General features: G+C 35.4%; 2 protein-coding genes across 7 annotated transcripts in view; one reads left to right on the top strand and one right to left on the bottom strand.

The window, feature by feature from the left end:
* Window positions 1-8,939, top strand: part of Trappc13 (trafficking protein particle complex subunit 13) — a 35,906-nt gene extending 26,967 nt beyond the window's left edge. For all 4 annotated transcript variants that reach the window (XM_004862869.4, XM_004862868.4, XM_087189552.1 and 1 more), the window contains 5 exons: window positions 281-414; window positions 2,685-2,883; window positions 4,311-4,411; window positions 6,521-6,668; window positions 6,780-8,939. In XM_004862869.4, the coding sequence (XP_004862926.1) occupies window positions 281-414; window positions 2,685-2,883; window positions 4,311-4,411; window positions 6,521-6,668; window positions 6,780-6,887 (690 nt within the window). In that variant the 3' untranslated portion in view covers window positions 6,888-8,939. The remainder of the gene's footprint in view (window positions 1-280; window positions 415-2,684; window positions 2,884-4,310; window positions 4,412-6,520; window positions 6,669-6,779) is intronic.
* Sgtb (small glutamine rich tetratricopeptide repeat co-chaperone beta) overlaps window positions 7,930-14,588 on the bottom strand; it is a 49,314-nt gene continuing 42,655 nt past the window's right edge. For all 3 annotated transcript variants that reach the window (XM_004862866.4, XM_004862863.4, XM_004862864.4), the window contains exon 11: window positions 7,930-11,717. In XM_004862866.4, the coding sequence (XP_004862923.1) occupies window positions 11,606-11,717 (112 nt within the window). In that variant the 3' untranslated portion in view covers window positions 7,930-11,605. The remainder of the gene's footprint in view (window positions 11,718-14,588) is intronic.

The following is a 14,588-nucleotide window of genomic DNA, read 5'->3' as shown; positions in this document are numbered from 1 at the left end:
GGAGTTTTGTGAATCACATTCCAGTTAAGCAAATATTTTTGGATGTTAATACATTCTTATCCCACATCCATTGTTTGACCAAGGTTTCAGTTGACTAACACTTGACTTTGCCTATTAATTATGTTAAGATGAAGATTTCTTTTCTTGCATTAATTATGATAACTTTGATTTTCAGGCATGAACTAATCACATTGGTGGTTAATAATTTTTCTTCACATAGATATTTGTTGAGGTAAATATTTTAAGTACCATGACATTTTGGTGGATTTTTTTTCATCAGACTGATGAAGTATTTCTTGAAGCCCAGATTCAGAATATTACAACCTCACCCATGTTCATGGAGAAAGTGTCATTAGAGCCATCTATAATGTACAGTGTAACAGAATTAAATTCAGTCAACCAAGCTGGAGAATGGTAAGTATTAATTATGAAATACTGTTGTAAAAGATGCATGCTTTTTTAACCTCCATTACTCTTGAATTTTTTTTTATTTTATTTTATTTTATGTAAGACTTTAGGGATTTTTGTTGGTGGTAGTAGGGTTTTTTGGGTTTTGATTTTTGACAGTATCAGTGATCAAACCCAGGATCTTTGCACTGAGCTCCATCCTTAGCACTTTTTAAAAATTTTATTTTTTACTTTGGGACAGGGTTTCATTAAGTGTTATGGCTTGTGTCTAGACGTCCCCTAAAGCTCATGTGGTCACAGATGAGACTTTTCAGAGAAGGCTGGATCTAGGGTGTATGATGCTGGGATTAAGGTGTGTGATTATTAAATTAGTTCACTGATTGGTTTGGCATAGCTCTGGGTGTGGGTGGCCACACCCAAAGGGTGGGTAGCCTAGAAGGAATAAAAGGGAGATGCAGGCTGCTGTTGATGCTTCGCTACTTCGCTGCTTCTGCCTGCCATGAATTGTTTCTCCTATACAGTGTTCCTTGCCATGCCGCCCTGCCTTGGAGCCAGCCAACTATGAACTGAAACTTTTACAAACTATGAGCTACAATAAACCTTTCCTTTTTTAACTTTCAGTGTTGGGTATTCTGTCTTAGCAATGAGAAAAGTAACCAAGACACTAAGTCACTATGTTGCCCAGGCTGGGCTTTGAACTTGTGATTCTCTTAGCCACCCAAAGTGCTGGAATTACAGGTTTTTACCACCATGCCTGGAAACACTTTGCTTTTTTAAAAAAAGTTTTAAGTCACAGAAAAATTCATATGAAAGAGTTCTCTTACTACAAGTAATGGACTCATATTGATTTTGTTTTGTTTTGTTTTTTTGTTTTTTGCAGTACTGGGCATTGAACCCAAGGCTTTCACACTGAGCTACATTCCCATCCCATTTATTATTTCCTAATTGGACACTGGATTCTCCTAAATGGCTAACTTCTCCCAGAGTGCTGGGATTACAAGCCTGCACCACCAAGCCCTGCTGATACTCGTCTTTTAAGTTAATAGTTTACATTAGTTGACTGTATGTGTTATACATACTGTGTGTTTTGACTATATTGTAAACAGTGGTTTCACTCTCCTACAAATACCTTAGCTCTGCCTATTCATCCCACTCTCCACATAGAAACAAAGACTAGCAAGTCAGGTTAGGTGAATGTGAGTTTGAAAAAGAAATGCTACTCAAGAAAAAAAGGAGTAGACATAGGAATTTTAAGCTGGGCACAGTGACACAGTCCTATAATGGGAGGCTGATGCAGGAGGAGTGCAAGTTTTAAGGCTTAACTATATTACATAGAGAAATCCTGTAACAAAAGAAAAATGAGGGGAAGCAGGAATAGATTATTTTAATTGTTTTGTCTTCCTATACTAACTTAGAAAAGGACGAACAAATAAATGTAGTGTTGACATTAATATAGATGGGGTAATAGCTGGGGAAACTGCCTAATTTTCTTAATCAAAATTTAAAAGTTTATGTTATATTATGGTAATTACATACACAAAAGTCCATAGCTTCTTTTACTAAGGAAAACAATTGTCTGTTCTTTTCCAGATCTTTTAGTTTATTTTAAAAATCATTACTTAGTTTAGAATTGTACTTCTCAGTGTAGCTCCATGGTAGAGCAGTTGCCTTTGCATGTGTGAAACCCTGGGTCCAATCCATAGCACTAAATTTTTTTTTTTAAGTATCTCTTTTCTTTTCGGTACCGGGGATTGAATTCCTGTCCTTGCGCTTGCGAGGCAGGCAGCGGAACCACTGAGCTGAATCCCCGACCCTTTTTTCTTATTCTATTTTTAAAATAATTTTAGAGAAAAGGGACAAGATACTTAAGGTTCTGATTCCTATTGTACTTTTCATTTACCTGATGCACGTCCAAGATTTTCCAAGTTAGCCAGTTGTGGTGGCACGGTGGCGCACACTTGTAATCCCAGCACTAGGGAGGCTGAGGCAGGAGGACCACTGCGAGTTCAAGGCCAGCCTGAACTACATAGCAAGATTCTTGTCTAAAAAATTGGGGGGGGGGGAATATTTTCTACGTTTACTGAAAAAAAATTAAACAAGAATAAGTACTCAGTACAAGTCTTTTTTATTTGTGTTGAGAGCTCTGACCTCATGTATTCTAGATCTTTGCATGTTAAATCACCCAGTTTCTATCCAAAAGGAACTATCACAGCCATGGCTTGTCTTTCAAAAGATGCTGAAGAATTTTCACCTATCTCTATCTCTACCCCTCTCAGTGTGTCCACATTTGGGTCAAGAGCATATCTGCAGCCAATGGATACACGCCAGTACTTATATTGTCTAAAACCCAAGAAGGAGTTTGCAGAAAAAGCAGGCATCATTAAAGGAGTAACAGTAATCGGAAAATTGGATATAGTATGGAAAACAAATCTAGGTGAAAGGGGAAGGTTACAAACCAGCCAACTTCAAAGAATGGTGAGTCAGGAAAATCTTCTGTGGAGGGTATGGTATGTGGTGAGAAGGCATTTAAAGCACTTAAGGGTTCCTAGGTCTATCACTAAAAATCTGGCAACAATATGACTAGAGAAGAAAAGACTAATAGTTTCATTGATCTCTAGGTAGAAAACTAGTATTGCAATGAATGAAAAGTATTCAAATATTAGTTTATCCTTAAATGTGTTTTTTTTAACTTTATCAAACAGCAGCTTAACAATTGTTCCTTCCTTTGGTAATTTGTTCTCATTATATATGACTTCAGTCGCATCAAGATTTTCTTTTTTGCAATGTCCTAAAATGTTTGGACTTCCTGTGTTCACCTACATTTCTTATACATTTCTTTTTTTAATGTTAAAAATCTGACACATCTGAAGCTCGGGTGAGCTGCAGTAAAGTTATTGTGTAAGTATTGGTGGGATATTTTACCTAATTTCTCCCAAGAATAGGGATAGCTGGGCCTTTGTTTCTTTTGCTAGTGAGAATTTGCTTCAGGATTCTCCCTTTATAATGAATATTACCTGTTCTGACATACTCTGAAAGAAAATTTTTTGGAAACAAGGTCTCACTATATAATTCAGACTGGCCTTGAACTCTCTATGTAGCCCAGGCTGGCCTTGAATTCATGGCAATCCTCCCGCCTCAGCTTCTGTAGTGCTGGAATTACAGGTGTATACCACCATGCCCAGCTCTAAAATTTATTTTCTTTTTCTGTTTGAGGCAGTGATTTTTTTAAAAGGTGATCACTCTGCGCAAGCGCAAGGACCCGAGTTCAATCCCTGGTACCAAAAACAAAACAAACAAACAAAAAAAAGGTGATCACTGAGTCCACTTTAAAATATATCAGTTAGTCATCATTCTGCCATGACATGTTCTAAGTCTTGATGTTTCTCCTCCATTCTTGCCCATGTGTCTTGTAGAAAAATACGATTTTCTTCTTGTCTTATTCGAAAATGAGCTCCCTTTGTCTCCTTAGGAACATTGCCCGTTTACATTTATGTATGTAGAAGCTACATTACCACTAAAAGAAAACCCAGGCGGGGGATTTAGCTCAGTGGCTCCACTGCCTGCCTCGCAAGCAGAAGGATCCGAGTTTGATCTTCAGTACCAAAAAGAAAAAAATCCTTTGAGATTAGGTCCCCTGGAATTTTACTAATTACTTATAAAATTCATCTTAATTCTACTGAACCTTGAGTAATTATAACAAAACCAGTCCAGGTCTTCAGGGTGTTCCACAGGTAGTAACAGAAAGAGGTTAGAGTGAGGGAAAGGAAGAATGAATCAGAACTATTTTCTCAGAACATCAACTTGCAGACCCATGTCTATTGAGTGAATGTGTTGATGTATCTTCACTAAGAGAGAAAGATTTTATAATAAATATATTTTAACTATGTTGCTTGTTTTCTTAGGCTCCAGGTTATGGAGATGTTAGGTTGTCTCTGGAGGCAATCCCAGACACTGTAAACCTAGAAGAACCTTTCCATATTACTTGTAAAATAACAAACTGCAGGTAATGCCAGTGTTTGTAGATGGATGTTAAACCCAAAAAAGAACTTTTAGATCTTTTGAATATTCTGTCTTTTTAAATTTCCTTTAATATATAGCTTTCTCTGATATTGTCTAAATACCGCAAAGTACTTTACCTGGTATCTGTATATTACATATTTTTGAAGACCTATTTTAGGCATTTTCTGTACTTATTTCATTTATCATACCTTATGTGATAGATTTTAATTATTCACATTCTATGGAAGAGAAAGCCAACTCAAAGTTTAAATGACTTTCTCAAGCTTAGATAGAAAAGGGGCCAGAAGCTGAACCAAATACCAAATGTACTTGATATCGATCTAAATCCATGTTCTTTTCATTGTTTTACACGTCCAATTACTAAAACATGAACTGACTCTTTTAGAATAATAATAGATTAAAAGTAGTGAGATAGATTTTTCTGGGGCATACTTGTACCTGAGCTGTATTTCATATTAAGTAATCAAAAACTTGTTTATGAATTTAACATGAGATAATCACAGGTTGGAACTGTGTGATAGTAAAGGGAAAACATAATCTACCTCTTAGGAAGCAAAGAACATGGGCTTTGAATTAAGGAACACCTAGAATTAAATTCCAGTCTCATCTATTACTTCTGCTAGTATTTGTATTACTATTTGATGTATAGGATTAGTAGGGATATTTTGATAATATTGTAATGATAAATCTCAACTCTTATGCATGAATATGTAATCCTTTTAATTCTATATCCATTCCAACTTTTTGGCATTGGAAAAATAAGAAACATTCGTCCTTCAAAATTACAGAAATACCTACTTACATGAAGCTACCTAGACCCTCCCAAGCACAATCAATCAGTCCTCTGTGGTAGCAACTTTTAATTTAGTTTTTTAGTAACATCTGTATATTGCTGTAATTTTTAGTCTCTCCCTCACTGGATTATGAATCATTCAAAAGAAGGGACATGACTTACCCAGCTTTGTAAATGAAGCACCTGCCACATCAGACGTGCTCACTAAACAAGCCGTCTAAGGCAAAGATACTGTGCATCTGGGTGTGGTAGGGATTGTTTTGTTTGTGTTTTTTCAAGTATAGCAAATCTGTTTATTGACCAAATGACAATCCACTATAAATTTTTTAAGTTAATTTCTTTGGCATTCACTTTAATTTTTGGTGATTTAAGGAAGTTTCTAAAAGCACTTAGATCTTCAGTTTCCTCATCTATAAAAATGTGACACAACACCCCCGCCTCAAGAGACACATGGACACAGCATACATACAACATATACAAATTAATGGGTTTTTATGGGATTTAATGAGAAAATTCATGTAGTGCATCTAGCCTGATTTTGGCACATAGAGGGTATTTCAAATGTTTGTTAGGGAAATAGACATAAAAGCAGTATAACATCAATATGTCTAAAAAGGCAGTAAATTAAACTTTAAATAAATATTTTAAAATATAGAGCCAACTATGAGAACTAAAAGAGTTGAAAGTAGCCATGAATGGTGGTAGAGTAGGAGATGATCTCCCATTATCACAGCCTCTTGACATACTTACATTAAAACATTTGAAAACTTACCACGTTTAAGCTGTACTAATGGTGTCTCTTAAAAGCAGAAAACTTTTCTTGTGGTGAGTAATAACAGTGAACAACCATGAATAGTATTTTCTAAGTTACTTGAATGCTCAAGGAACATAGGTTATTGAAAGCACTAGACCAGGCTATTTGACTCTGTCCTATAGAGTAGCCAATAGAAACGGTAAGAATACATAGCAACAAAGAGACACAGTGTCTGTAAGTTTCCCAGATATATGGCAAAGCCACTAACAAACCAGCACTAAGGAACCAGGGCTCAATGATAGAACCAGAAGACTGATCTCCTGCAGGCAGATTAGTCTGAATCCATTTTAAGGTGTAAGAGAGATGCCATCTCTTCATTTTCTTGTTCTGTCTGAGGTGAAATGAAATTAATGTAATAGATTTTCAGTCTTCTCATTTTTATTCTCCTAGACACTCAAATTTACTGACAAAAGTAAAAGAAATAGCACAGTATCTCCCTATGCAGTGAACAAGATTTATTCCTGTTATTCTGATTCCTCTGGCAGTGAAAGGACTATGGATCTGGTTTTGGAAATGTATAATACCAATTCTATCCACTGGTGCGGTATTTCAGGAAGACAGCTTGGAAAGCTGCACCCAAGTTCCTCTCTCTGCCTTGCCCTTACTCTGCTGTCTTCAGTACAAGGACTACAAGTATGTTCTTTTTCAGTAGTATGTGCTAATTTATGGTCTTATATCATAATCATATTTTCACTGAAAATTACCAATGAATGAAAATTGAAGCCCGTATCTTTCTCTCAATAGAGCGTCTCCGGCTTAAGACTAACAGACACATTCTTAAAGAGAACATACGAATATGATGACATTGCACAAGTCTGTGTGGTATCTTCAGCCATTAAAGTTGAAAGCTAAAGAAAATTTCCAGTGTAATGTTTTCATTTAGTTTTAGAGAACTGCTTTATTTCTGTATTTTTATCATCTTTGTGAAAGGATGAAATCAGTAGCAAAAGTAAGTATAATTTAAATTTCTTGCCTGTAAAACACGTAAAATTATTAAATGTTTGGAAAGTACAGATTTTATCTTGAGTATTCTGAGTGAACATTTCTGAATTTTCTACATATATTTCATTTTAGATGATCATTAAACTTTGTTCTCCAGAATCATATTTGAGTCTGTCTGTCCCTAGGAAGTAAGTAAAATAGAAGTCAACAAATTTGTTTTGTAAAGGGTCAAGATACCAAATATCTTAGGCTTTTGCAGGCAAATCATGATCTTTGAAATTTCCTACAGCACAAATAGGCAAAAAAGTGCAGTGATGTTTATAAAAACAATTGGGCTATAGGCCTTGGTTTGGTGACTTCCATTTAGAAAATACAATTATTTCTTAGAACTTCAGAATTTTCATAATACTTTTATTTAGAAATATTTCAGTTAACTTCAATTTTTTTCATAGTCAACAGAAAAGATTTGTTTAAAACAACTGGTGTAGTCCCTCTGTAACCTGGTTATTTGCTAACACTTGTTTTCAAAATTATTGTATTGTCACGTGTCTAACTTTCAGAAACTGAGCAGATCAGAATTGGTTTTATTTCGTAGGTTGTTGACTACTCAGTTAACTTTTAACTAAGATGCCAAATAATTTTCTAATTTTAAGCTTAAAGCTCCAGGGTTTTCCCTTGAAAAATAAACTCCTTATTTTCATAACACATATTCCAAGCTTCTGATGATTGATTTTGAATTCTAAGTCTTGTTAATATTATACATCCTCTATCTCTCCATGTAATCGTATCTGTTTACACCATGAATAAAAGTTATGTTCGTAAACAGCTGTGCAACATGAATGTAACAGTGTTTCACTATTAGGAAAACAAAAGTTTATAAAACCTATTTTGGTAAACTGAACAAGAATGTATCATTTCCTAAATGTAGAATACATTAAGTCAAACACAAAAATTGGTTTTTCTTAAATACATAATTATTTATTGCCATGACAAACTGTTTGGTCCAGACTGAAAGCTGTATTCAGAAGGGTTGCCCCTCAAATTGAAGTAATAATTAATGAAATGTCTGTGCAAAATAAAGTGCAAGCAGTATAAAATTGAAGTATGTCATTCATCCAAAATAACTGATTGATTAAGTGATGAAATAAAACTTATAGCCACTGCACTATGTTTTTCAAGCATCTTCTCATGACTGAACCTGTTTTACTCTGTCGAATTTTAAAGGTAATATATAATGGTCACTGAGAATCTACTATATACTTTGATTTAATTACAAAGTCTCTTCTCTTTATAAACAATAACCTAGTCACACATTGTTCATACTTTAAAGGCTAATGCCATCTTTGAAAGCATTTGTGTAAACTATATTAAAAAAGTTAGATTAACAATTTGGTACACTAAATACAAATGTCATTTGCATAAAAAGGACACGTTCAGTTTTACACAACAGCTACTACAATGAAATGCAGTTAATGAAAGTCAGGCATTCCTAATTAGAAGTAGTTTACTTTAATGCATTCTTGTTTCTCTTTGATAGCAACTATATTTTCCACACAGGGAAGAATAATATTCGGGGCATTCCTTATAATTTTAAGAGTGGCTAATACAATCAGACCAATCAAGACATTCATGAAATAGCTTGCAATGCAATGCAATGATCTTTTCATCCAAAGTGATAAAGGGACCTGAGGAACAAAAATGGCTTGACTAGAATGGAAATCTATGTAAATGGAGAGGTGGTATCTTAATTGAATTTATCAGTGTTGGTATATCCCCAAAGAAACAAACTGGAAAAGTGAAAGGGAAGAAATATACCAGTTACCATTATTTCATGTAAAAACAATAGCTAACTCTAAAGATAGTAACAGATAAAGACAATGTTTTAAAGAACTGCTTTTTCTTAAGATGTCTGATTTTGTTATCTGGTACAACTGGCCAAATAAAATTGAGTTGGAAAATGTTTCCCTCCTCTGTGTTCTGGAAGAGATTGTACAGAACTGGTATTTCTTCCCTAAGTATTTGGTAGATTTCATCATTGAAGTCATCTGGGCTTGCAGTTTTCTATTTTTCTGGATGGCTGTTAACTATAAATTCAATTTTCTCAATATAATATAGGCCTGTTTAGATATCTGTCTTCAGTGAACTTTGGTTATTTGTATTCTACAAAGTATTGGCCTGTTTCATCTAAGTTGTTGAATATATAGATCTAGAGTTAGTAGTAGTGTTTCTAATTACGCTTTTAATGTCTACAGATCTGTAGTATATCTGTTTGTTACTTTTTTTTAATGATATTAGGGATCAAACCCTGGGTTTCATAAATGCTAGGCAAGCACATTATCACTAAGGTTTATATCTCCAGGTTAATTTGTATTTTCTGTTTTCCTAGTTAGTCAACTAGAAGCTTATCAGTTTTACTGATCTGCAAGTTTGGTGTGAGGTGGGGGGTAATGGAGTGGGGCCTGAACCTAGGGCCTACTGAATTATATCTGCAGCCCGTTTTTTATTTTGAGACGGGTTTTACTAAGTCACTAAATTTCCCAGGCTTGGCTTGAATTTATCATCCTTATCATCAGAGTGGCAGGCATTTACCCAGCTCTGAAGCTTTTTTTTTTTTTGGTATGGGAATCAAACTCAGGACTTTGTGCCTGGTGTTGTGCTGCTGAGCTACATCCCTGGCCCTCTCTGAAGCATTTTTAATGAGTCTAAAATAATTGTGCTAGAAATGCTAATTTTCACTAGGTAAGAATAATTATAAATTCTTAATTAAGGACCAACTTTGCTTTTATCACAGTACTTTTATGTGATCAGTACTTTATTTTGTGTAATACTTAAGCACTTAAGAGCTGAGTGTAAGTTCATATAAATTAAGATGGTTTAGATAGTCTATAGGAGATTTAATTTCAGAAGGCTTCAGGTTTAAGTCCTGCTCTTCTCTAGCCAGAACCATATGCTAATACAGGTCTTCATTTTAGCCTGAGCCCAGATGCTTATGCATTTGCTGGTCTAGCTTGGGGAGAAACCTCTATCCTAGTGTTGCTCTAAATTTTAAGCTCTTGCCAGGTGTGGTGGCACATGCCTATAATTGTAGCGCTTGGAAGACTGAGGCAGGATTGCCACAAATTTTAGGCCAGCCTGAAACAAATAAATTTAAGCCCTTGGACCTACATCAGAACCACAATGTGTGGTCCTTAAAATCATTTCTATGAAAATTGTGTTACACACCTAAAATTCCAAATATTCAGGAAGCTGAGGCAGGAGGATCACAAGTTCAAGGCCAGCCTGGGCAATTTTAGAAAGACCTTATATCAAAGTAAAAAGCCTGAGGATATAGCTCAGTGATTTCATGATAAACTAGAAGTTCCATTTGGAATTAGAAATATCTCATTCATCATTTTTTTCAGAGCGATGCCATTAGTACCTAACGCCATTTCCCTCCAGTAACCAATGTGGCATCTAATTCATAATAAAATCTTTTAAATCTGGTATTTAAATTGCATCTAATTGGGCTGGGAATTTATCTCTGTGGTGCTGTGCCTGCCTTGCAAGCACAAGGTCCTGAGTTCTATCCCCAGTACCCCCCCAGACAAAAAAAAAATTGCATCAAATTAAGGTTACGCCTAAAACTGATACACTGAGCTAAATTATAGCAGAGGATTATATGGACAAACTATGTTAGTGATGTTTTTGTTACCCATTAAATAATTATTTTTTTAAATCAATTTTTATGGGCACATAATTAAATTCCACTTAGAATATCCTTAACTTAGGGTCAAGCCATTGGTTTTGTGTGCTAATTAGGTATATCTGGTAGTTTCTAAGGTAAATTCACAACCAGAGAAATTGTGATAATTAAGTTATACAGTTATATCACTGACCTAACCAGTACCATTAAGGACTTCTAAATGTATTTTATTATGTATTTAGCATAATTGGCCATGCTAATATTATTAGTATTAAACTACAGACAATATTACTTAAGAACTGTGCAAAAAACCTGAGCATCTTACCTTTACTTCCTATACATTCACATTATCTATTTTTTCTCTTCTCAAAATATCCATTGCACCAAATGCTACTTTTCATCAGCCCTTAAGATTCCCTGTCACTCATCAGAAGAAGGAGCATTAAAGATAGTACTGGCACCTATGATACATATTCATTACTGAGAGCACTTATCAAACCTAAGGTTTCTTCTCTCCTGATATGCTGCCCAGTATATCTTCTAAACCAGTATGGCAAACCTTTGCCGTTATCTCTCTTCTCAAAAAAACTTTTCTTAAGGTAACTTGGAGCTAAAGAACTCACCAATGAACAGTACTACAATAAAGGTACTCTGCTATTAAGTCTAATGTACAAATATGATAAAAGATTGGAAATGGATGGAACCTTGCAAAGTGCTGTACTGGCACTTAACAAGGCTAGTGAGCATTCATTTCCAAGGAGTCATGTTCCAGTCTCTTTGTGATAAACCTATTGCCTAAACAGATTTGCTCTTTAAGAATACACACAAGAGGTTTTCCTCCATTATTTTGGTGCTTTTTGTTGTTGTTTTGGTTTTGGCTACTACCTACACTGAATACTTAATAGCCATAAACCACTTTCATTCTGGGCTAGAGTCCCTGATCAAGTCAGGAATGTTCTTCAGTGCTGCTGCTGAATGATCTGCTCCGGATGTGATTTCTCAGTTGCTCTATAAGTTCAGGATTCTGTTGTTGTATCTGCTGAGCAAACTGCTGTCCCCTGTAAAAAGACAAAGAACATTTCTAAAGACTCGTGTGTCTATACAGCATTATTACACTGCAGAGTTCTTTATAAAAAACAAAACACTCAAGCTAAAGAGGTGTCTGAACTGGGTGAAATCTACCATTCCAATAACTAATCAGAAAGAAAGGGCTCAGAAGTATATGCTTTTATTGTATGTACTCAAATATAATGCTCTTAGGGTTATTAGAATACTAGTTTCTCATTGGCAAGGTATAATACCCAGTTTGCAGTGCTTACAGAGATTACCTAACAACTGTTTTGTTTTGTTTTTTAAATTCTTAAGTTCTTTTATTGGTACATTTTAGGTATACAGTACGTTTACATTTATCATTGGGTGCTTGTACCTGTATATGTATCTTGATTCTTATTTTTTCCCCATTACCTGTGCGCCCTTCACCCACCTGTACCCTTCCCTATTTACATAGACATCATTTCCATTTTCTTTTCTCATAATTTTTCCTTTCCCTTCTTTCCTTTCCCTTTCCCCTCCCTTCACCCCTACCCTCTTTGGACCTTTTTTCTTATTTCAAATTATCAATTATTCATTTTAATCATTTTAATCCTTATTTACACTTTCAGTTTCTCACACTAGAGAAACTATTTGGTATTTACACATGTGTGTCCTATTTATTTCACTTTAAGAGGATGACCTTGATATGCATCCATTTAGCTATAAATGACTCTAGTTTCTCGTTCTTTATGGCTGAGTAGTGCTCCATTATATAAAAAAACCACATCTTCTTTATCCAGTTTCCAGATGATAGACACTTGGGCTGTTTCCAAGCTTTAGCTATTACAAACTGTGCTGCTATAAACATGGGTGCACATATATCACTGTGGTATGATACTTTTAATTCTTTTGGGGAAGACACCCAGCAGGGGAATAGCTGGGTCATATGGGACCTCTAGTCCTAGTTCTTTGAGGTATCTCCACACTGATTTCCACAGTGGTTGCACCAGTCTACACTCGCACCAGCAGTGGAGCAGGGTTCCTCTTTCCCTGCAGCCCCGCCAGCATTTGTTATTGGTTGATTTCATGATAGCAGCCATTCTTTCTGGAGTGAGGTGGGATCTCAGTATAACAACTGATTTTTTAAAAGGTGAACTAAACACAAATACCCAAGTTTATAACTTTAGTACATATATTAGACATGATATTCATGCCACTTAAAAATCACTCTAAACAATACAGTACAATATTCTGCCCAGTGTGGTGGCACATGGCTGTAATCCCAGAATTTGGGAGGCTGAGACAAGAGGATTGCTGTGAGTTTGAGGCCAGCTTGAAATACATAGTGAGACCTTCTCTAAAACAAAGTGGTTCCAAGATACATCATGTAAAGGTACAAGTTCCCAATGATAAATGTAAATGTATTGTATACCTAAATATACCAATAAAAGAATTTAATATACCAATAAAATGTACCAATAGAAGAATTTAAGGAAAATAAATAAATAAATAAAAAACCAAAGTGGTTACGTGGTCATGATCACAAACAACATATGGTACTTGTGGCTTCATATAAAACTTGAAATTGGCAGCATTAGATACACTCAAAAAAATAGCATCTTGAGCAATTAAATATGAAAATAATATGTTCAAGTAATGAGAAGATACAGAGTTTCTCTAGTGATGACAAGCATTGAAAAAGTATGAGTAAGTTTCCAAAATGGTCTTAACATTAATATATGTAATATGAGATTTTTTTTTCACTTTTTTTTACCCCAGTGCTGGGAATCCAACCCATGGCCTTAAAAATGCTACACAGCTATGCTACCACTAAACTAAATTTTATTTTTAAATATGTATTTATACCTAAACTAATAGTATTTTAAGTAAATATTTAACTTTCTGTTATATCCCTGAGTAGTTATTCACATCTGTCAAAAACCTTTTCCTTGGGTCTTCACTGTTAAAGGATTAATTTCTTTACATATGAGAATACAATATATTTGGATATATGATGTTTACTATTTCCATGCCATCAAAAGTAGCTGGTCACCAACTCCTTAAATCCTCTGTAAATAAAGATGAAAGTATTGATATCACTACATCAAGAAACTAAAGACCTTAATTTACTACTGACAAAATCAAGTAATAAAAAAATTAGCATTAGGCTAGGGATGTGGCTAGGGGTGTGGCTCAATTGTATTGTACTTGCCTAACATTTATGAGGCCCTCAGCTCTATCTTAGCACCACAAAACAAAACAGGACTAAATATAGACCTCACTCTGCCACAGACAGGCTGAATTCCTCAGTCACTAATTTCTACCTCAGTTTCTCTAGCTAATGAATAGAAGTATAAATTGCCTACCACTATTACCATCTATCCTTCAAGATTCTCCTGGCACTTGAAGATCCTGTAGTGGAGTTAGGGTAGAGAGTCAAGTGGCTTTAGGATATTCCCTGGGAAATCCAGAACCACCTATCGGGATGGATTACAGAGCCATGGCCTTGGGATCTACATCTGATCCCTAATCCCTTTCTGGTGGTGGTCCCCTTCTCTGCTTCCCAGCCACCTAACTGAGCAGCTTTATTCCACCATGCCCTTACACCATGACGTTTTCTACCTTGGAGCCAACTGTCCATGGATTGAATCTACTGAACCATGAACCAAATTAAACCTGTCCTCCTCTTAAGTTGTGGGTATTGGGGAGTGTCTACCAGTGATGGGGAAGCTGACAAATACAGATCCCTTGAGGAAGGAAAAAATCATTTTGAGCCCACATGATTTCTCAATAGACAGTGCTGGCCTGACAACCCAGGTCTTCCAGAGTCCTATCTTTAAAAAGTGATTCCTACTTATATAAGGACTTTGAGATTTAATAAGTTTAAAGAGGCCAAT

The sequence above is a fragment of the Heterocephalus glaber genome, unplaced genomic scaffold, assembly GCF_053883595.1.
Source record: "Heterocephalus glaber isolate CG9 unplaced genomic scaffold, H.glaber_assembly_v1.0 deba00001543, whole genome shotgun sequence".
Lineage (NCBI taxonomy): Eukaryota > Metazoa > Chordata > Mammalia > Rodentia > Bathyergidae > Heterocephalus > Heterocephalus glaber.
This window is presented reverse-complemented; position numbering and strand designations above follow the sequence as displayed.